Here is a 22,085-nt window from a genome sequence, read left to right as displayed (position 1 = left end):
GTAATTGGAGATGCATTATGGAATTACTGTTGTCACAAGTGTTTTGTCTATATGTACCATCATTATTTCATTAAATGTGTGCACCGTATTGACAAGCCACACCATTAAGCCTTATTTGCTAATTTCTTTGCAAAATAATTGTAGATTGTTTGACAAGTCATCTTAAAATTGAAAGAAAAAAAGCTACTTAATTTGGATTTAAAAATTGTATTTCTGAATATCTAAATATTCTCCATAAGCAATGTTTATGCAAATTATTGATTGCTTTGAGGTCTGTTTTGATATTATACCTTATATATATAACGCAGGCACATCAAAGGACTTGCACTTGGTAGGCGTTTCCTTCTCAAATGTCTTGTTTGTTCATTCTGTACACTCACATCCTACAGATATCAGTGTAAAAACATTTGAAAAGATGATTAATATTTATTTTTGTTTAAACACTTGAGAAAATCAATATGAGAAGGAAGAGAGATGAATTCCAGTAACTGCTGCTAAGTATGTCTGAGTATGCAGTTTACACGGCCTGTCCTTAGAAGACAAGTCAAGACAAGCAGGGGTCAAGCCTGTGGTTAACCGTTAGCATGGTAGATAGATATAACCAGAGCCATAGAGAGAGATCTAATCTCTCTCTATGGCTCTGGATATAACTACAAAGCAGTCATTTAAAACTCCTTGATAGTAGCCCGACCATTCTGCAAGCAAAAGACATCTTTCTATCTGACAGCCAATCAAAATGAGCTGTTCTGATGGAATAATATTTATGCAAGCAACATATAAATGGCAAATATGTAATTATAGCAATGACATTAATCAGTTTGTCAAGGGGTCAATAGGTAGTATTAACCGTGTGGAATGTTGGCAGGACGTATTTACCACAGTAATTGTTTGGTAGACGTTTGAACCGGTTTGAACCACACGTGGGTTACACGGTGAGTAGTTTATTGGCAGACACCTTTTCATTTCAATCTTGACAGTCTTGTCGAACCAGACGGTGTCAGTTTTCCTCTTTAACGCGTCTGAAATCACAGAACCAGTTTGTAGACTTTACATAATTAAATCCGGCTAAACATCTTTTCCCTAAAGGATGCGAACGTCATTGCACCGCGCCCTTGTTAAACCCCGCGCCACGTCATATTCCACGCACGCAGACAGAGGGAGGAGGGGGTGAAAAGCGTAGGTCCCGCCCTTTATCTGATCAGTGTTTGCGATGATTGGGCAGCTGTACTTGCAGCAAGTCTGCGATTGGACAATTGAGATGTCGATTATCAACCGTACCAAACACAGCAAACGGTGATTGGGTGAAGGGCGGGGCTCGTTAGAATACGTGTGGGGAAAAATAATAACGCAGGAGGAAGTGTGGATGACATGCTGGAACATTGAAGATCTCTGTAACTGGAATCGAGTTGCCAGGATTCATTCAAACATTTTAGGAAAAAGCAAAAGCGGTCAATATCCATATGTCTCCGTAAGTAAATGACAAATCGATATCCGATACACAAATCTAAAGCAGTTTGATCGCGAGCTCTTCTATCATTGAATTGAACATAAATAATAATGGATGGTATTCTGGGAATTACAGATTGGGAATGTAGGTTGAACAGTAGGTTTAAATAAAAAATGAAAGTCATGTGAAATGAAGCTTGACGTGATGTTATTATATTATTCTACACGCAATTGTGACCTTTGTCTTTTAAATGTTTCATTTATTAGGGCTGCCATAAACTGCTTTGAGATTGTCTTATGCTCATTACTTGAAATATTGTATTTTCTTGAAAAAATGCAGAGATCACAACTTAGACTAACTGGATGTTATATTATGTCATACTTTAGGTTTTTGGTTTGTAACCAGAGGTGTAAAGTGAAAACTATACTTGAGTAAAAGTACAGATTCCTTAAAGACAAAATTACTCCATTACAAGTCACCAGTTACAAACAACTTGGGAGTATTTAATTTTAACAGTTCTTAAGTATTTTTTTTTTAATGTAGGCTGAAAGATGATTAACACTCACCACCTAAGAGACATGCCAGTGAAACACAAGAAACAGTTGATTTGTGAGGAGAGCAATCACATGTTTAGTTTCTAAAATCGAAATAAAACTGAACACCTCAATATTGTAATAAATCAATGTCGACACAACGGTCACTTGAACCTATACAAACACTCAAGTCTAAGTGAAAGGGATAGTTCACCCAAAAATGAAAATGATGTCATTATTTACTCACCCTCAAATTGTTCCATACCTGTATGGATTTCTTTCTTCTGCTGAACACAAAAATATATTTTGAAGAATGTCAATAACCAAACAGTTTATGGGCCCCATTGACTTCCATTGGATTTTTCTCCATACTACGGAAGTCAATGGCAACTGTCAACTGTTTGGTTATAAAATGTGGTAAAGTAGAGAGTAAAAGTTGCTAATATCTTTGATACTCAGTAAAACTACAAATAAAAAATAAAAAAATACTTCAGTAACTAATTACATTTACTCATATACTTTACAACACTGGTTTGTAATAAAACGCTTCTAAAAGAAAGATCAAGATAAGATCTTATTGTCATTGAGATATTTTAATGAGTGTTTATTTTAATATGTCACATTTTAATTGTAAAGTTTTAGAAAGTTTGTTGTGTTTTTGTTAGAATATTTATAGTATATTTATTAATAGTTTAATTAGAATTATTTTAGTTCCAAGTTAAACTAAATGAGAATTGTTTCCTTTGGCAACTAGCTGAAAAAAAAGTTGAATTCTTTTTAATATTATTTTTAGTGAACGTTATTTAAAAAGTAACAAAAATGTTTTAATAATGCATTTTTTTTTTTTTAAAAGTCTGATGATTTCATAGACAGGCACCTGCAGCTTTACACAGTTTGTTTTTTGAAATGTAAATGTTTGGATGATCAAAGTCCAAATAAAATGTTACCAGTAACACATAGTCCTGATCCGAGTTAAATTTGTCTAACATGTTATTTTATTAAAGGGCCTCTGGAATGTTGCTGGACGAGACACCCCTGTTTGATCCTTCTCTGCTCCAAGAGCTGGACTGGAGCAGCAACACCGTCTCCTTCTCGCCTCCCATTTCTCCCTCTCAGCCCGGAGAAGGTCTGGTCCTCCGTCCTCTCTGCACTGCTGACCTAGACAGAGGTACTGATACCATTCAGCAATCTACCCACTCATGTTTAGTACTTCAAACAATCATAATGAACATATGTTTTGTCTTTATGCCTTTTTCAGGCTTCTACAAGGTGTTATCACAGCTCACGATGGCTGGGGATGTCACAGAAGAACAGTTCAAAGGTTCTGCAAGTTCAAAACATCTCACAGTTTTTCATATAGACCTTATGCGCCAGAGGAAAAAGTGCACAGCCATTTTTAGAACTTCCTGATTTGCGGAAGCTCTGTATATTTCTATGGCATCGCTGTGTAAGAGTAATTAGCTGGTTAAGTGGATTTACTACTTTAACGAAAGTTATCATGAGCATTGTAATGTTGGAAGCGGATGTCATAAAAAATGAGCGATTCATAAATCTGTAAGATCTTACCAACATGATGTGGAAATACAAACCGGAAGACATAACACAAGGAGTGCAGCGCTGAAAATGGGTGGGGCTACACAAGGTCTATGTTTTTTTAGTGCTGTCAAAATCATCGCGTTAACGCATGCAATTAATTTTTTCAGTTTAACTCGTTCAAAATATTTAAAGCAGCAATCCGTTTTTTCTGTCATCCTTTGGCTAGCATTACAATATGTGATCACGCTCTTATACATGCAAATTATTTTAAACCATTCAAAGGCGAAAAGACATTTGACATTTAAACATTGACATGGTTTTCAATTTACTGTAATTTTGAATGTCTATCATTAATGTTTAAAAACAAAAATCAATTTAATCGAGACATCAGTACCAGTATTAGTATCAGTGATCTTTAAGTTGTTTCTACAATAATTTGGAATTATTACAGTATAAAAATATAAAAAAAAAATGTTTAACTGTCAACGATTAATCACGAATGATTACAGAAAAATTTGTGATTTAATTTGTTCTTTTTTTAAACGATTGTCAGCACAATTTTTTTTTAAATAAAATATAAAAAATGACTCCCTTTTTAAAATATTTTTCAGCAAATTTTGAACATATGAAGAAATCTGGAGACTATTATGTCATAGTGGTGGAAGACACGAATCTTGGACAAATTGTTGCCACAGCAACACTTATCCTAGAGCACAAATTCATCCACGCTTGTGCAAAGGTACTTTAATACATTTTAAATCTATTTTCATAGTGAATCATTGTACACGATATAATATTTTGGTTTTTGTCCCGGCAGAGGGGGCGTGTGGAAGAAGTGGTCGTGAGTGATGTGTGCAGAGGGAAACAGCTGGGAAAACTGTGAGTTTGCATTTTAAAAACACTTTTACAACTCTGTTATTTCTGTATCAAAAGTGAACGTTTGAACGTTGTATTTTGTTTGTTTTTTAGGTTGGTATCAACATTGACTCTCCTCAGCAAAAAACTGCAGTGCTACAAAGTAACGCTGGAGTGTGCGCCAAAAAATGTGGAATTTTATAAGAAGTTTGGCTACTCCTCTTCAGATGAGACTTACATGCAGTGCCGGTTCTTTGACTGAATCCAAAAGAATCGTGAACATCACAGAATGTTTGCTTTAGAACTCTTGATCTGTTCTATTCTGAGAATCTTAGATCAGCCTACCTCAAAGTTTTCATCTTTTTTAGCCAGCAAAAAAACAACAAAAAAACAAGACATGATCATTTAGTGATAAGTAACAAATACAAAATATTGTAAAATAAGCATTTTGAATTCGCTACAACACAGAACAATGAGCATATTCATGAACGTTCTTTCTAAATGTCAACATCAAGCACTTGCAGAGAAAGCTATAGCCATCAGATATGATCATGTACAGAATGTGTGGTTTGCACTGTCAGCCACAAAGAATAACACTGTGTTCTGCTAAAGAGAAAAGACTAAATGGTTTAGTTTTAAGAAGGGCTTATCTACTTGAATATTTTCTAATATAAAGTTTTCTATACAAGATGTTTTTGTGAGAGGGAAAACATTTTTAATTCCAGAAACCGTTTCAAACGGTTTACAAATCTGTATAAGGCATATTTCCCTCTTTTACTTCATGTTAATTGCAGTGGTTTGTGCTTTATGCTTAAACCAAAACTCAAATCACATTTTTCATGCTTATGAACGAGTCCTGTATACAATCTACTTATTTCAATTTCTCTTGCAGGTACTCATCTTCAACTTAGAGAACATTAGGAGAAATGGTTTATATTTATTTATTATGCCCATGCATTTTCTCAGTTTTGGCTCTAGTCTTAGCCACTGGTGATGCGGAATCATTAGTTGTGCGTCAAACCTAGTTGAAGGAAAATAAATTATGTTAAAATATATCCTGGTGCAATGAAAGCATATCTTTGTATGCTAAATGCTTTTATTTTTGTATTTGCACTGATAGCCAGACAAATAAAGGGCATCTAAATACTTTGTCATCTGTCAGTCAACAACTAAACATGTGGCAGTGATGTTATATTTGCTTTTATAACTGTTATATTTTATAATTGATGTAAAACATGTGGGCGAATGGATTAAAAAAAACTATTTCAATGAAGTTGGATTATCATTTGAAATCTATCCACCCCAAACCTTCTTATCACAAGCAGTCGCGTATCTTTACTCCAGGGATTGATAACAATGAAAACACATGGTTTAAGTAGCCATCTTTTATTGAGCAGTGGGATGTTAATTCTATGGCAAAATGTGTCTTTCCTTATTCATTCCCTACATGAAGACTGATTCATCCTACCATTTCTGTGGCAGTGACAGTCGCATTCCTTTGATACCCCCTCGCCCCAACCCAACCCAAGTCCGTCCATAAACATAACAGTAATTCAAGTATCAAAAGTGCATTATTGCAATACTGTCCCGCTGCAAATGCAAAATGCTTTAAATACTATAAAACTGCAAAAAATTCAGTGCATACAGCTCAAAAAGGAAAACGAAAAAAATATCAAACCTTCCCCAGCTCCAAGGGTCACGAGGAGCAGTCTCTCCCTCCCACCCTCTGTACAAATATTTACATTTTTAATCCCAATAAAAATGTATAAAAGGAAAGTCCACTGTGGTAAAGCACTTTTTTAGTCAAGCCTATCCATTTTGTGCTGCTGTAACTTGCATACTTCCGAAATCTTCATCCTCTTCTAGTGTTCGCTTTAGGCTTCCTGTACGGGGAAAAAAAGAGATTAGGCACAGTCACAGTGTGAATAAGTACATTTAAGAATAATGTAGTTTAATACATTATTATGTACAAACTACTAGAGCTGTGGAATATAATTGTTTTTGATGTTGATGTGAATTTTACATTGATGCATACAAACAAAAGAATAGTTTTTTTTTTTTAATCAAATTAAAGAGGCCTATCATACATATTAATGTACTGTTTTATTGCAAGTACTCTTACTATTAGCTATATTAATAAAGGAAAGTTGCGTATGTGTTTCAGTTTTGCTTTTACGAAGGAAAAAAAAAAGGAATGCGCTTGATGTTAACATGAGTTATTAAGCTCAATAAGCCATGAAAAAAATCTCAATACTCTTATAGTACAATCAACCAAATCATTTATCATCATCATCATCATTATCATCATCATAATAAGCACCTCCACCACCACAGATTTTCATTTAGCAAATGTTTTCATCTGAAGTGACTAACAACCATTAATTAAATGAAGCAACCAACAAAAGCAGAGACAGAATTCAACAAATTTAAAGTACACAATGAGAACAAGCAAGAAATTTCATTCAAATAAATAAAATAAAACAAAAATCCCTAAAAACTGAAATCATTCATTGTAAACACTACTGGTGAATTTAGGCAGTTTAGGCGGGGCAGAAAAGCTGCACTTGAAACACACCGAAGAACCACAGCCGACCGTCAACTAGTATGCGCGTTCTGCTCCTGTGTGTAAATGAGACAACTGTCTATTTCTGCAGATATATTCGTCATTCAAAAAGAGAAACCGACGTTGCAGGTTGCAGATACACAAACCGCTAACAAAGCAGCGCATGCTTACAGTTTTGAATATCGATCTTGCTGATCAATTTCTTTTCACACTCAGGTAAGACGACGTAAAATTAGAACAGCCTTCTATCTGTACTGTTTTGACTTTGCTTGCTGTTTTGCTATTATTCTCGTGCACTAAGCTGAACAGCCAATCAAGAGTTCTCGCTCTCTCTCTCACCGCCGGCCCATCACTGATTCAACATGTTGAATCAGCCCAAAAAACTCAAATGGCTTCCCACTACAGCCTACGGTGCGGAACACACCAGAAAAACGAAGTCAGTCGACGCTCAAAAACGGCCTGACGTGTGTCCCGGGTTTAAGATGATGGATAGGTAATCTAAATGAGAATATACAATTCAATTTCCAATATTGATGATTTAAAAACAGGATCAGCTGATAACTGATCATCCGGTAACAAAATAATTCAACTACTACAAACTGACCATTGGGCCATAAAATATTGTTCTCTTACCTGGCATCCCAGCTTGGATGGAGAAAGACCTGCCCAACTGAATGGGTGACATCATCTTGATGGTTAGCTTTGCAAGATATATTGCTTCATATTCCTTGATGAAAACAGAAAGAACATCCATTTATTATGCATGCATGTATGTATATAAAACGGCTATAGCACTTAATGTTGAATTAATTATTAATTTCTTTAAAATCATACCTGTAGCTGATGAACAAAGCCAACATTGGGATTAATACAAAATCGTCTCTCCTGTACATGACTAAAGGCATCCCTGTAAAGATATAATATACAAGTCAAACTCGTATAATCATGTATTAACATTTGTGGACATGTATGAACTGTTTCTCCACTATTACCTGTATTTTACACCAAATGTCTCCATAAGGTAGGCAATAACTAAGGCAGCGCTGGAAAAAACAAAATGTATATTTAATAATAATATTGATAAAATATTAGATATTACGTAAAATAAAACCTTGTCCCCAAAAGAGATTATCTTGTGATTAAATTTTTTTTTGAAAATTTCATAAACATAATAAATAAATAAAGAGTATGAACCTTCTTGATATCCCTGCATTTCCATGAACAAGTACCTTTCCTGCAACACAATGTGCAAGATGGATGAGATGACTGAATAAAAAACCAAACATTTTTTTTAGTATAGTATAAAGTTTGTACTCGTATGAATGTTGCCAATTACTACACAATATTAATATGTAAAAACATTCATTACCCCCTGTCTCTAAACATCCATCAATAAATTCTTTAGTCTATTGAGAGAAAAACAGGCAATCATAATTAGACAAAAGAAACACGCACCAAATAAAAAACCTTTATAAAATAAAATGTATAAAGGCCATCTTACCATTGGAAAATATCTAATTATATTTTCCACAGGGTTATCTGCTATATCTAAAACAAGGTACCTGTAAACAAAGAAAAAGGAAATCAGCTGTTAGAAACATTGAGTACAACTTGCATGTGCGCACAGAACAAAGGATAACCAGAAATCAAAATACCTAAATTTATGGGGAAAGTTTGGCTTTATAAAGTTGGCCTCAATGTCTTGTCTGACACACACAATGTGAGTTATGCCCTGCTTCTCCAGCATTGAGAGCTGAAAGAGAGGATGAATTATTACAGGAAAGCCAGGATACAGATTATTTTCATCATGACGCATGAGAAAAGATCATCTCAACATTACCTTACTCTTCATTGCAGCTGAATAGGGTCCAAGAAACAAGCCTGGGAGGATTTCCTAAATCATTACAACACACTTAGTTTTAGTAAAAGTAGATAATTTGATGAGAATAAGATACGAAACATACTTTAGACTGTGACTCGCCCAAATATAAAATATACAAGAAATTGAGTGCTGAGTGCTGACAGTAAAGACATGTTAAACAGCCAAAACAAAAAAGGGTGTAAAAGTACTGGATGTTTGTATTAACACAATAATATCCTGTACCACTAATACTGCAGTAGTACAAAAGCCATAATACATAATCCTATACAATCATGTGCAAAGTCTATTTTCATGATCACCTGCATCTCTCTTCTCATTGGATACGCCCAGTCCTGCAGAAATGGGATTACAAAATCAGATTATCAGTTTTACAAGCATTCTTACAGTAATAAACAGAAAAAGCACCATCAACTTCAGCCAAATACAGGAATAAAACTCATCATCATCTAGCTACCTATTAGGGCTGAACGATACATAGAATTTTCATCGTCATCGCGATATGAACTTGCGCGATGAACACATCGCAACAGACAGCCTGACACGATAAATAAGGGAAAACAGTTTACATGCGCCAATCTGAGTAACGTATTCTGAATACTTGGATTACTTCCACATTGAATTGCATTTTATAAGTGTAGGAATGCGGCCATCAAATCCTGCTTACTAAACATATATTATAAAATATTTAGCTAACGTCAAACGGGGCCAACGGCTCTTGGGCTGGTAAATCAGGAGAATGTAAAGTTGCACGTCAACTAAGCAGAAGCACCGGCGGTGGTCGCCCAAAACACTTGTATGTGAAGCTGTTTTACGTGAATATTATAACACGAGTGAAGCACAAAGCTTTATTTACAAAATAAATAATAGGTTCACAGTTAAATGTTACATCACAGCTATGGAAACATATGATTCATGCCGAACGAGAGAGGAAGCTTTGTGTGGTGAGACAAATTTAAGTTTGCTTGCATTTTGCAATCTGGTCACACGATTTTCCACGAATTTAACAATAGGCTTACTCCATTTTATTCTACTGGACATGGAATCTCTTATTTATTTTCCCAAATCCTCATTTACGTCTCTCACAGGGGATTACGTTTCTTCCTTGTTTGATTTATTTAGGAGTAGGCTATATTCGCATCATTTACTGTGGTAAAGTAGAAAACGGAGTAGGACAGATACATTTTACTTCAAAATTTACTTTATTTAACACAGTTTGTGCTGCTATTAGACTTGGTCAAGTTTATGTGTATAGCGTATTTCATACACGCCGGAGATTTTTAGTTTCGCTTTCTCTCACAGCACATATTCAAACAAAGCCTTAGTTCTTGACCCTGCGGAAGATAATTTTGTTCACATCAGTTTTGGAACATCAGGAGAAAACAAAGATATTAGAAAACGATGCTTCTTTCCTGCTCGTGTCAGCTTTCAGCGCAAAGGCATATGACGTACGTCTATGGGGAAATATAAACAAATTTTTTCTTTAACTAATATTTAACTTATATTATTTATATTTCGATTATTTACAGATATTTATTTAAATGTTTTACAGGCTGTAGTAGGCTATGTTGTTTCACTGACGGAAGTAGGCCTAAAATAAACACGCATGTTTGAGCCAAATAAATATCTGTAAATAATCGAAATATAAATAATATAAGTTAAATATTAGTTAGTTAAAGAAATTTTTTTTTTTTTTTTTTTTTTTTCCGGATAGCTCTGTCCATAATTTATTGCACTACCCTAATCCACTGCTATTCCTCATATTAGCCTAGCATATTATTGTATACCTCTATCTGTAAAATTCTGTTTATAGTAATAGCCATCTGTATATTGTATTCATAGTACATATTCACCTGTAAATTCTGTTTATAGTAATAGCCATCTGTATATTTATTCACTGTACATATTCACCTGTAAATTCAGTTCTGTTTATAGTAATAACGTCTCTCTATTTATACATATTCAGTACATATCCATGTCCTGCACTTACGCATCCATTGTATATCCTGCACTTGCTGCTATTGCACTTCTGGTTAGACCTAAACTGCATTTCGTTGCCTTGTACTTGTACTTGTGTAATGACAATAAAGTTGAATCTAATCTAATCTAATCTAATCTTATATTTTTTATTTCCAAATGTAGGTTATTTAATTGAGGTATATACCTCAATCTCAATTAAATAGCCTACATTTTGAAAATAAAAAATATAAATGAATAATATATTTAACGAATATATAACGAATTTATATATATAATATAGCCAAAAATATATAGGCCTAGGCGTGTGTATCCGCCACCGCACAGTTGCACTGCCGTGTTATATTTCGTTCTCCCTTCTCTTTTTTTCTTTAATATGAAATGCTGTTTGAATTTCCAAGATAGAAATGCATTCTTGCCCTGGCTCTGAGGTTCTGGCTCCATCTCTACCTCTAGCTCCCGCTGCTCCTCTTCCGACTCCATTGTGACTGATCACGCAAACCGTGCATTTTTTCGTTTTCATATTGGGGCGTTCTGAGAAATGCATTGAGTTGCCTTAATTTATTTAGAGAGTAAATAAACTCATGAAACAGAATCGTTAATGTTATCCATTGATTTCAACAATGTACTGTATTCTAAATATCACTATTTAAATTGTAACTGTAACGGAATACAGTTAGGCTACTCATAATATGTATTCTGAATACGTAATGCCGGTACATGTGTTCCGTTACTGCCCAACACTGAACACGACCTATTAAAGCACTAAGACATGGGAACAGTATAGCTATATTCACATTTGAATATTTATCGCAAGTCATATCGTCATCGCAATATTAAACAATGTTATCGCACATCGCAGCTTTTCCTCATATAGTGCAGCCCTACTACCTATGATCAAGATTTGAAAACAATAATCTGTTAGACAGATATTTTTATATTTGGGCTTCACAGTAACATGCCCATGGATGGGGTCCTTCAAATAATTAAAGGGGGGTGAAACACTGTCAATCTCATGTCAATCTTCAGTACATATAGAGTAGTACTGCATCCTTCATATCTCTGTAAAGTCTTTAGTTTTATCATATTTATAAAAGAAAGATACACTGTACAGAGTCTTTCCGAATAAAACCGAGCGGATGGAGGTGTGTCGTGTGGGCGGAGCTAAAGAATGATGAGTGTGCACAGACCGAAATGCAGGAAAAACAAACTCCATCCACTGTCCTGTTAAAGGGACAGTTCACCCAAAAACGAAATTTTTGTGTTAATCTGCTTACCCCCAAGGCATCCAAGATGTAGGTGTCTTCGTTTCTTCAGTAGAACACAAATTAAGATTTTTAACTCCAACCGTTGCTGTGTGTCACTCATATAATGCTTGTCAATGGAGTCGAATTCTATTAGAGTAAAAAAAAACATGGACAGACAACTTCAAATTAAACCCCGTGGCTCGTGGCGACACATTGATGTCTTAAGACACGAAACGATCGGTTTCTGAGAGAAACCGAACGGTATTTATGCAAATATATCACCTCATGTCAGACGAATACTTCAGCTCTCCAGACTGCCATCACTTCCCGTGAGTGAGGTCAAAATAGCGGCCGGGTCATTGATATATACATAGATACCTCATTAGTGCCTGCGTGGATCGCTCGAATGAGGAATGTGCGTATACATATCTATGACCCGGCCGCTATTTTGTCCTCACACACGGGAAGTGATGGCAGTTTGGAGAGCTGAAGCGTTCGTCTGATATGAGGTGATATATTTGCATAAATACCGTTCGGTTTCTATTAGATTAACGGTTGGAGTTAAAAATCTTTATTTGCGTTCTACTGAAGAAACGAAGACACCTACATCTTGGATGCCTTAGGGGTAAGCAGAAAAACATCACATTTTCGTTTTTGGGTGAACTATCCCTTTAACGCTGGGTTCTTTGGGAAGCTGTACAGGGTTGTCTTGCCCTGACAACCAAAAACACTTCTTTGGTGACATTGTTGGTTTCGTGAAGTCCTGTGACTGCAGCGCAGCCGAGCAAAGCGCATTAATGGGCGTGCATTTGCTCTCTCGCTTTGGACGTCACGCAGACCCATACTCTTTCCAAAACTTGTGAGAAACCGGAAGGAGTATTTTTGAATTTTTGAGGAGAAATACTCCTTAAAACGTCCAACTTATTTTTTGAAACTTTGTCCATGTTTAGCATGGGAATCCAGCAGGTCTTTAAAATAGGGCTGTAATCTCCCAGTCGATACGTTCTGGCTCGACCAAAATTCTGATTGGTCGATTTTTTGCCGCGTCCATTTCCTTAGCTTTGCTGCGTTAATTTAATCAGTTTTACCGCGCCGCGTTCATTTCATCAGGTGGAAAGCACTAGTTGCTAATGTGGGTGTTTTGAGAGCACCTCCGTTTCACAGGTAATTGTCTGTCTTCAGAACACCCCCATTGTTTTCACTTCTTTTGGATTAGCCCAACCCACTGGAGAAGAGAAGTCTCTCGCGGGTCCTTTGTTTTTCATTCCCCGCTAGCTCATACGCACGCCCATAGCGGTAAACTTGAGGAACGCCCATCAACATACAAATGAGGGGCAGTGTCACAACACAGCGCTAAGTGGATCTGTACTGTCAGTTTTGCCACTTTAATTCAATCAGTTTTGCCGAGCCACGTTCATTTCATTCGTTTTGCTGCGTTCATTTCATCAGTTTTGCCGCGCCGCGTTCATTTTCATCAGGTGGAAAGCACTAATTGCTAATGGGGGTGTTTTCAGAGCACCCCTGTTTCACAGGTAACAGTCTGTCTTCAGAACACCCCCATTGTTTCCACTTCTTTTGGATTAGCCCAACCCACTGGTGAAGAGAGACAGATTGAAGAAGGCTAGTTTTCTTGAATATTATTTATTTAATTGTGAGAGAGTTTTTTCTGCTCTTGATCTGGCTTGTTTAATAAATATTCCTTTTTTATTAAAGTGGACGTGCCTTTTGTGTTTAAGAGTAAAAGCTTTAAGTTAATAGTCTATTCGTGTCTCAGCCGCGAAGCTGAGCTCAGCTCCTGTTCGAGCTGCACAGAGCGGCTGAAATTATACTGTCTGTCAGTTATTATAATACATATGACAAAAACAATTGTCTAAATTATGTTGCATATTCCTCAAAAGTTCTTGTGATGATATCTAGTTGACAACATAGTACTATATTTTCGGAAGTCATAGGCTATGATATTGCGCAGGTGCACGTGATGCAGCGCTGTCAGAGCCGACAGACTCGTGTGTCAGACTCATTTCAGTGCAAAATAATCAGCTCAAAAACTATTTAATATTCTGCAAATAGCCTACTAGTTATGTTTATTTATTAGGGGTGCTCCGATCGATCGGCAACCGATCATGATCGGTCGATAATCGCTTTGGGATGGTTGATCGGCGGTCTCCAAAAAGGCCGATCTCATGAACCGATCGCAGCTGACGACACATAAACCCCGCGCCTGCTGTGAGAGCTAGGGCATAATATGCAGCGACACCGTCTCATTCTCTTTCCAGTGCGGGTAAAATAATTATAATGCTGAAGGTGAGGTACAATTCATATTTCTATATTAGATAACTTTCGCAGTCATTTGAAAACGTTCTGTGGGACATAAGTTCACAAACAGCGCGCGTGAATCACAGCGTGCGCGCGCGCTCTCTCTCCCTTTCAAAATGCTCAAATGGCTTCACATCAGCGCATCGCATCTGCACTAAAATCGAGGTGCTCAGTTGACACAGGATTTGCCACTTTGCACAATCGAGGCAGTGTCGCATTGTCACTAAAGTTTATCATTTGCATTTATTTTTAAGTCTTGCCAGTGTTCAAACCGCACTCGCGCGCACGGTCTGGACACACACACACACACACACACACACACACACACACACACACACACACACACACACACACACACACAGGCCATCTCACAAAAAGCTTGCGAGTACAAAGTGCGCTGAAATGGTCAGATACACACATATGTATGTACTAAATGACCGTCTTGACGAGTATGCACGTAAACCCCGTCGTGACTCGCGAGTGAACATTTGTGCAACTGCATGTAACCGTAACCGTGTTCACTCTTAAAGTGACAGCTGTCGAATAAACTGCTGCTGTCTCTGAGTTTCTCTTTGTCTTGTGTTGAACCTTTATGACACCCACTGCTCTTGAATGACTAACTTTTGCAACCTTAAGTGTAAGGATGAATCTAATTTAATTTATTCAGGGAAGACCAATATTAATTTACATTTGATTTCTTATTAAATGTCTTTAGTATTTCTTACCTCAATACTAATGTTAGACCTACCTGAAAAATTGTTTTTAAAAACAAAAATGCACTGCATGATCAAATATTTAGGTGAGAATTATATACATTTATTATATACATTTATTTGGGAAAGATGGCCTACAATAGTCTTAAGTTATCTCATTTTCTAAAATAAACACTTGGTGGTTCTTCAAGATCTTGACTCAGTTAATTTAGAGTTAGTTTCATTTCTACAAATGGTGCAAACTCTGCAAGATTATAGATAAAAGATTGCCATTCTGTGATCGGCAGTGATCGGCAATCGGCAGATCATGATCTTGGTGATCGGTAATCGGTGATCGGCCCCAAAAATGCTGATCGGAGCATCTCTATTATTTATAATTAATTTAGGCAGACAACAAGGCTACCAAGTACTTTTTCCCCTTACGTCATTTTAGTCGATTTTTAGTCGAAAATTTCAGGACTTCAGTCGACCAAGATTTTCTTTGGTTGATTACAGCCCTACTTTAAAGGGGGGGTGAAACAATCAGTTTCAGTCAATCTCATGTCAATCTTGAGTACCTATAGAGTAGTATTGCATCTTTCATATCTCCGAAAAGTCTTTAGTTTTATTATATTTATAAAAGAAAGATACGCTGTACTGAGTCTTTCCGAAAAAAGCTGAGCGGCTGGGGGCAAATCGTTTGGGCGGAGCTAAAGTATGACGAGCGTGCCCAGCTATTGCGTTGAGCCATGCATGTTTACATATAAAACAATGGAATTGATTAGGGATGCACCGATCCACATTTTTTCACTTCCGATCCGATCCCGATAACCTGAATTTGGATATCGGCCGATACCGATACTATTCCGATACCAGAGCTGTGTTTGCTTTAATATTATTATTATCATTATTGTTGATTTTATATGATGCTGACATAAACTCCACTCAACAGGCAAGTATGATATGAACATAGTGACCCAAATTATCACGGTTATCAATTTATATTTGAAAATCAACAAACAAAAAAATAAATCAAGCAGCTCGAAGCACTTTTTTAAGCTAGATTCTGTGGGGTTTCCTTCCTTATAATGGCCGTCGTCAATGGCAACGCATAATGCATAAATCTCTAATATTATATCTGTAAATATATTCTCAAGCAATATTCTCATCAGTGTTCTATCAGCTATGACACATTTAAATCTAGCATATTTTGTGTAAGAGCCCATACAGTATTCTAGTGAAATAAAGCATATATTTTCATATGATTTGACAGTTTATTTGATTAAATATCAAAAATCCAAAAGGTGTGCATCATAACTAACACCAAGATGAACACTTTACAGTCAGTTTTATGACTAAGTCATTCTCCTCAAATGCCATTTAAGTTAGAAACGTGTATAGCCTACCAATGTTGTATGTAACTTTAGAGACGGTCCCTAGATTCGCGAACGTCAAGCCAACCTAATGCCAGTCATATAAGATGCGCTGTGGTTCTGCTGTGTTTTGTTTGAAACTATTTTCGGTAATGAAATATAACAAAAACTGTCAATCACTGTATGATGAATTAATCTCCTGAGTGCATCGCTCGTTTATCTCTGCTTTGAGTTAGGGCTGCATGATTAATCGAAAAAAAATCACGATCTCGATTCAAACATAAATGCGATCTCATTTCTTAATGTTGGCGATTCACTTCCGTGTATTTCCCTCAAATCATGCTGGGTTCACGCGTTATTGGTCACACCACAGCTTGTCACACTCACACAATAACAAAACACTAACCAATCAATCATAAATCTCCACTTCCCTCCTCTAATTGGCCATGTTTCGCTGTTACTGACGTGTAACAAGACGGCAGAGCAGACCTAAACGGAGTCTGATTTGTAGCGGTAAGAGGTAAAAATTAACCGCAAACTGTGCACGCGCGCACGGCAGAGAGAGCGAGAGACCTTGCGTGTGTGTGCGCTGGTGTGCACCTAATGAAGCGCATGTAAGACGGAGAGCATCCTGATTGGCTTGTTTCGGTAAGTCAACCAATCAATTGTCAGTGTGGGCGGGCTTTTATCTGTTCTCCCGAACCGAATTAATCAGTTCAGTGTATCTAGAAACTGGAGCGCCATGGCAGAGGGAGAGTGCCCCAAAAAACGAAAGTATAAAGTATAAACATAATGACAATCTTGCACGCTGTACAGTTTGTTACTGACATGTAATGTTTGAGTTAGGTTGGGATGTCTGTAACACTGTCTTAGTACATTAAGCCACGTTAAGCGTTTTCTTATAACATTTTTTGAAAAATATTTTATTTATAGTTTTCATTTTTTACAAAAACGCAAAAAAAAAATTAAACAACGAAATAAGACAACAAAAACCCTCTCTCCACAAGGCAAAATATTAAATAATCATAAAAATAGAAATAAACAGTAATAAGCATATATTTACATATAGTCTGTCTACATTTGTTGTTTCTACATTTTAATTTAATTGTAACTAATTACTTTTATTTAAAATTGATTCATTTTTTTTCAAGTATAAGAAACAATGAGAATCGTGTAAGAGAATCGTGATCTCAATTCCCATGGAGAAAAATCGTGATTCACATTTTAGCAAGAATCGTGCAGCCCTACTTTGAGTGTAGATCTCAGCGAGAGTGAGAGCCGCGCGCGCTCTGAACAAAACTACGCTAATCTGAACGCCTCTGATTATTATATTCATAAACTCAATATAAACACGTGTGATTGGTTATAATGCATGGCTTTTGAGAAGACCATAATAAGTTCAAAGTGGCTGGTGTGAGTTTTACACAGCCGAAATACACGCAGATGGCGATTGTCAATGTCAAGCCCTGATTATTATCTCTTAAATGTCACCCTAGTCTTGTCTGCTTTTTTAAATGTTTGATTGCGTTCGTTGTGTTGTACGACGCTAGGGAGCTTCCACCTCTCTGAATTACGGTTTTGCAAACATTGTCTTGCTCTGCGGTGTTTCCAGTGTGAAGTATTTCCACACAGCTGACATTGGCTAGCCACAATACTGCTCAATGCTATCCTGCTGCAAACTGCGGAATGGATTTCCGGAGTGGGGCGTGTCTCATAACTCTGTGTCTCATTGAGCCGCGCCTCCGTTCAGGAAATCCATTCCATAGTTTGCAGCCAGCTAGCAGACAAGCCGGCGGGAATCACTTTTGGAAAACGCAGACGTGGCTCATGGGTATCGGATTTCTCCGCAGTTGGATCGGGAAAATCCCATACGTGAATTAAGCTGGTATCGGTCCCGATACCGATACTGGATCGGATCGGCCCCATCCCTAGAATTGATAGCTAACAACACAGACATTTGAAGCAGTTTTACTCACCGCCTGCTTCCAACACACGACCACAAACCTTAATCACTGGGATTGCATCATCTTTCAGCATTAGACGAGCTACAAATCCGGAGATGAACTGTACCTTGTTTATAAACCATCGTCGCCGAAATTCAGGGAACAAACAAACACTTGCACAACTCCGTTGCTGGTCCGGAAAAAACATGATTGTCTTGCCATGACAACCAAAAACCACTTCTTTGGTGACATTGTTGATTTCGTGAAGTCCTGTGACTGCAGCGCAGCCGGCTTCCCTAAAGCGTTTGCTCTCTCCCTCTAGTCGCGTGCGCCCCTCTGGGAGAAAAGCCCATACAAGGACATTCCGCCCCATATGACGTCACACATACCCAGACTCGAAAAAAACGTTCCGAAACTTATGAGAAATCGGAAGGAGTATTTTTGGCACATAAATATTGCATCAAACGTCCAACTTTTTTAACCTTTGTCCATGTTTAGGATGGGAATCCAAGTGTTTAGTAGTGTAAAAAGCTCAGCATGCATGAAACAGCATTTCACCCCCCCTTTAAACTTGTCAGTGGAATTGCCCGAGGATATGGTGTCACACCGGAGGACACAGTTTTCAGTGACAAAATGTATATATTTCCTACGCTTATAAAGTTATGCCTGAGGTATTTATTAACATTTGTATGCTTTTTAGGGGTGCTCCGATTGATCGGCATCCGATCTCGATCGGTCGATAATCGCTTTGGGATGATTGATCGGCGGTCTCCAAAAAGGCCGATCTCATGAACCGATCGCATGCTGACGAAACATAAAACCCGCGCCTGCCGTGAGAGGTAGGGCATGATATGCAGCGACACCGTCTCATTCTCTTTCCAGCGCGGGTAAAACAATTATAATGCTGAAGGTGAGGTACAATTCATATTTCTATAATAAATAACTTACGCAGTCATTTGAAAACGTTCTGTGGGACGTAAATTCACAAACAGTGCGCGTGAATCACCGCGTGCGCGCGCTCTCTCTCTCCCTTTCAAAATGCTCAAATGGCTTCACATCAGCGCATCGCATCTGCACTAAAATCCAGCTGCTCAGTTGACACAGGATTTGCCACTTTGCACAATCAAGGCAGTGTCGCATCGTCACTAAAGTTTATCATTTGCATTTATTTTTAAGTCTTGCCAGTGTTCAAACCGCTCAGCACTCGCGCGCACGGTCTGAAGAGAGACACACACACACAGGCCATCTCACAAAAAGCTTGCGAGTACAAATTGCGCTGAAATGGTCAGATACACACAAATGTATGTACTAAATGACCGTCTTGACGAGTGTGCACGTAAACCCCGTCGTGACTCGCGAGTGAACGTTTGTGCAGCCACATGTAACCGTATCCGTGTTCACTCTTAAAGTGACAGCTGTCGAATAAACTGCTGCTGTCTCTGAGTTTCTCTTTGTCTTGTGTTGTTTGATGAACCTTTATGACACTCACTGCTCTTGAATGACTAACTTTTGCAACCTTAAGTGTAAGGATTAATCTAATTCAATTTATTCAGGGAAGACCAATATTAATTTACATTTGATTTCTTATTAAATATCTTTAGTATTTCTTACCTCAATACTAATGTTAGACCTACCTGAATTTTTTTTTTAAAAACAAAAATGCACTGCATGATCAAATATTTAAGTGAGATAATAATATACATTTATTTGGGAAAGATGGCCCACAGTAGCCTTAACTTATCTCATTTTCTAAAATAAACACTTGGTGGTTCTTCAAGATCTTGACTCAGTTAATTAAGAGTTAGTCTCTAATGCTTTTCTTTTTAATTGATAAAAGAACCATGTTTGAGAAAGTCGCACCATAGGACAATTTTGAGATTTGCCTCAAAAATAAAAATATAAAGACAAAGCAGTTTTATATCAACAGGTCCATGTAAGACTAAGACTATTTTTATTTAGTGTGACAGTGAAAATGCCGTGTCACGTCAGCAACCCATTTACACTCTTACTTAATCGGTTCATGTCATTTTTACTGCTCAAGTTAGACAAAAATAAGGCATGAAAGCAAGAATACACTTAAATAATGCATGTACAATAGGTATCATACACTTGCAAAGCATTTGTGTTTATGCCAAAATGCATTAATGCAAAGTCGTTATGTTCGCATGGACTTAAAAAGTCTCAAAGTGTATATTGCCAATTAAATGGGTTATTTTTGTTGTTGTTGTTGACTATATTCAATATTAGTCTCAAAATTGAGGTAAATGACAAAGAATTTGGTTGGTAGTGTCTAAAAGTATAAATCAAGGAATTAAACATCTGTAATGCATTTCATTAATAGGATTATTCACATATTAGTCAGAGTATTAAAATGGATCCTACTCAGGTCGTCATGTGCAATGAGATATGTTGTAGTATAGATGACTTTGATTTCTGAGTTGTTATTCTTGTACACTGCCACTGGATGCACATGCTAACCGCTCAATGCAACAAGTAAAAGAGCTTTATTATCGATTAAAATATCAGCAAAAAACGCTGTATTTATTCATGCATTGACATATACTAGTCAGAGAGGCAGTTCTTTGAAACAGACATATTGAAGAGAAAGTGTAATCCAGCAGTTGTTAGCACTGCGCTAATGTGTTCATAACATACCAGCTGCTCTTCTTTGGCGGCGGGCAGGGACGGGAACTGGAGTTTATTCCCCTCGTCCATGCTGCGTGCAGTATTCCAGCTTTCAATTCGTTCACGTCGCCTTTGATGGATTGAATATAAAGAAGAACTAAGAGCAAATAAAGTAGAGTTTTTGGAGGAGCTCCGCGCTCACGCACGCCATGCTGCTTCCACCGACGGCAGTCACGTGACACGCGAGGCGAGCCCCATACGTCGGAAGGGGGCGGTGTCGGGAGAAATCTATCAATCGTCAGCTTCCAATAAAATAAACTTCAGATTAAATGTTAATCTGTTGAAATTACACATATTTTATATCCTCCAGTGAACCAAAAAAAACCTTTTGTGAATTGTATATTTTTGTGTGTCATCATTACATTTTTTAGAGCAGGGGTTTTCAAACTACCCAGGGGCCCTCCAGAAAATTTCAGAGAATAAAAAGAAATAAAAAATGGATAAAGTCTACCGAACATTCTAACTGTTTCATTTCTAAATGTGTCTCTCCTTTCTTTCCGTATACATACTTTCCAGAATTGTATATATTTGCTTTGTATCTTCTAGTAGGTTTAGTCCCCTTTATCTTGCTCAATGGAGTTGTAAGGCTCTTAATGCAGTACGTAAGATGCTTACATACATTATTGTGAAAGTTGCTTATACAAATATTTTTTTCATTGAATATGTTCTTCAGGTTTACAGAGCCAATATTAAGTTTGGAAATATGTTGTATTTAAAATGTCACACTTTTGTCACATATTTATCTAACGGTTTAAATGTTTTTATTTCATATACATAAAAATATATAGATGGGTTTTAGGAAGGGGGTCCCTCATAAAAGGTTCACCATATTTGGGGATCCTTGGCATCATAAAGTTTGAAAACCCCAGGTTTAGAGGATAAGAAAAAAATTGAAAAATTATATTTTATTCATATGTTATGCTATGTCATACACCAGGCCTCATTTTTTATTTATTTAAGAAAAAATACATGAATAGACATGACTATGCAAAAACAATGGGATTTTTTAATCACCAAACTTTTTATAAAGATTATTCTC

General features: G+C 37.0%; 2 protein-coding genes across 4 annotated transcripts; one reads left to right on the top strand and one right to left on the bottom strand.

Annotated features, from left to right (window-relative positions):
- Positions 1-1,310: 1,310 nt before the first annotated feature.
- On the top strand, positions 1,311-5,642 carry gnpnat1 (glucosamine-phosphate N-acetyltransferase 1). The gene is made up of 6 exons (XM_079833588.1): positions 1,311-1,468; positions 2,985-3,148; positions 3,239-3,301; positions 4,128-4,255; positions 4,334-4,395; positions 4,486-5,642. The coding sequence occupies exons 1-6, from the start codon at positions 1,461-1,463 to the stop codon at positions 4,631-4,633; spliced, it is 573 nt and encodes a 190-aa protein (XP_079689714.1). The 5' UTR covers positions 1,311-1,460; the 3' UTR covers positions 4,634-5,642.
- styx (serine/threonine/tyrosine interacting protein) lies at positions 5,549-21,230 on the bottom strand. Of its 3 annotated transcripts, XM_079833587.1 has the most exons (12): positions 21,017-21,219; positions 12,068-12,184; positions 9,116-9,148; positions 8,775-8,828; positions 8,590-8,687; positions 8,436-8,496; positions 8,304-8,340; positions 8,129-8,168; positions 7,927-7,977; positions 7,769-7,841; positions 7,568-7,661; positions 5,549-6,254 (listed from the first exon to the last, which is right to left on the bottom strand). In XM_079833587.1, exons 3-12 carry the CDS (start codon positions 9,131-9,133, stop codon positions 6,181-6,183), a joined length of 600 nt encoding a protein of 199 aa, XP_079689713.1. In that variant the 5' UTR covers positions 9,134-9,148; positions 12,068-12,184; positions 21,017-21,219; the 3' UTR covers positions 5,549-6,180. The 3 variants fall into 3 exon arrangements, with proteins under 3 accessions (XP_079689713.1, XP_079689712.1, XP_079689711.1); XM_079833586.1 differs by lacking the exon at positions 12,068-12,184 and having other exon boundaries at positions 21,017-21,230; XM_079833585.1 differs by lacking the exon at positions 12,068-12,184 and having other exon boundaries at positions 8,129-8,340; positions 21,017-21,230.
- Between the last annotated feature and the right edge of the window lie 855 nt (positions 21,231-22,085).

Source organism: Gobio gobio (assembly GCF_949357685.1).
Source record: "Gobio gobio genome assembly, chromosome: 13".
NCBI classification, from domain to species: Eukaryota; Metazoa; Chordata; class Actinopteri; order Cypriniformes; family Gobionidae; genus Gobio; species Gobio gobio.
The sequence above is the reverse complement of the archived record's forward strand: the minus strand, read 5'-3'. Positions and strand labels throughout refer to the sequence as shown.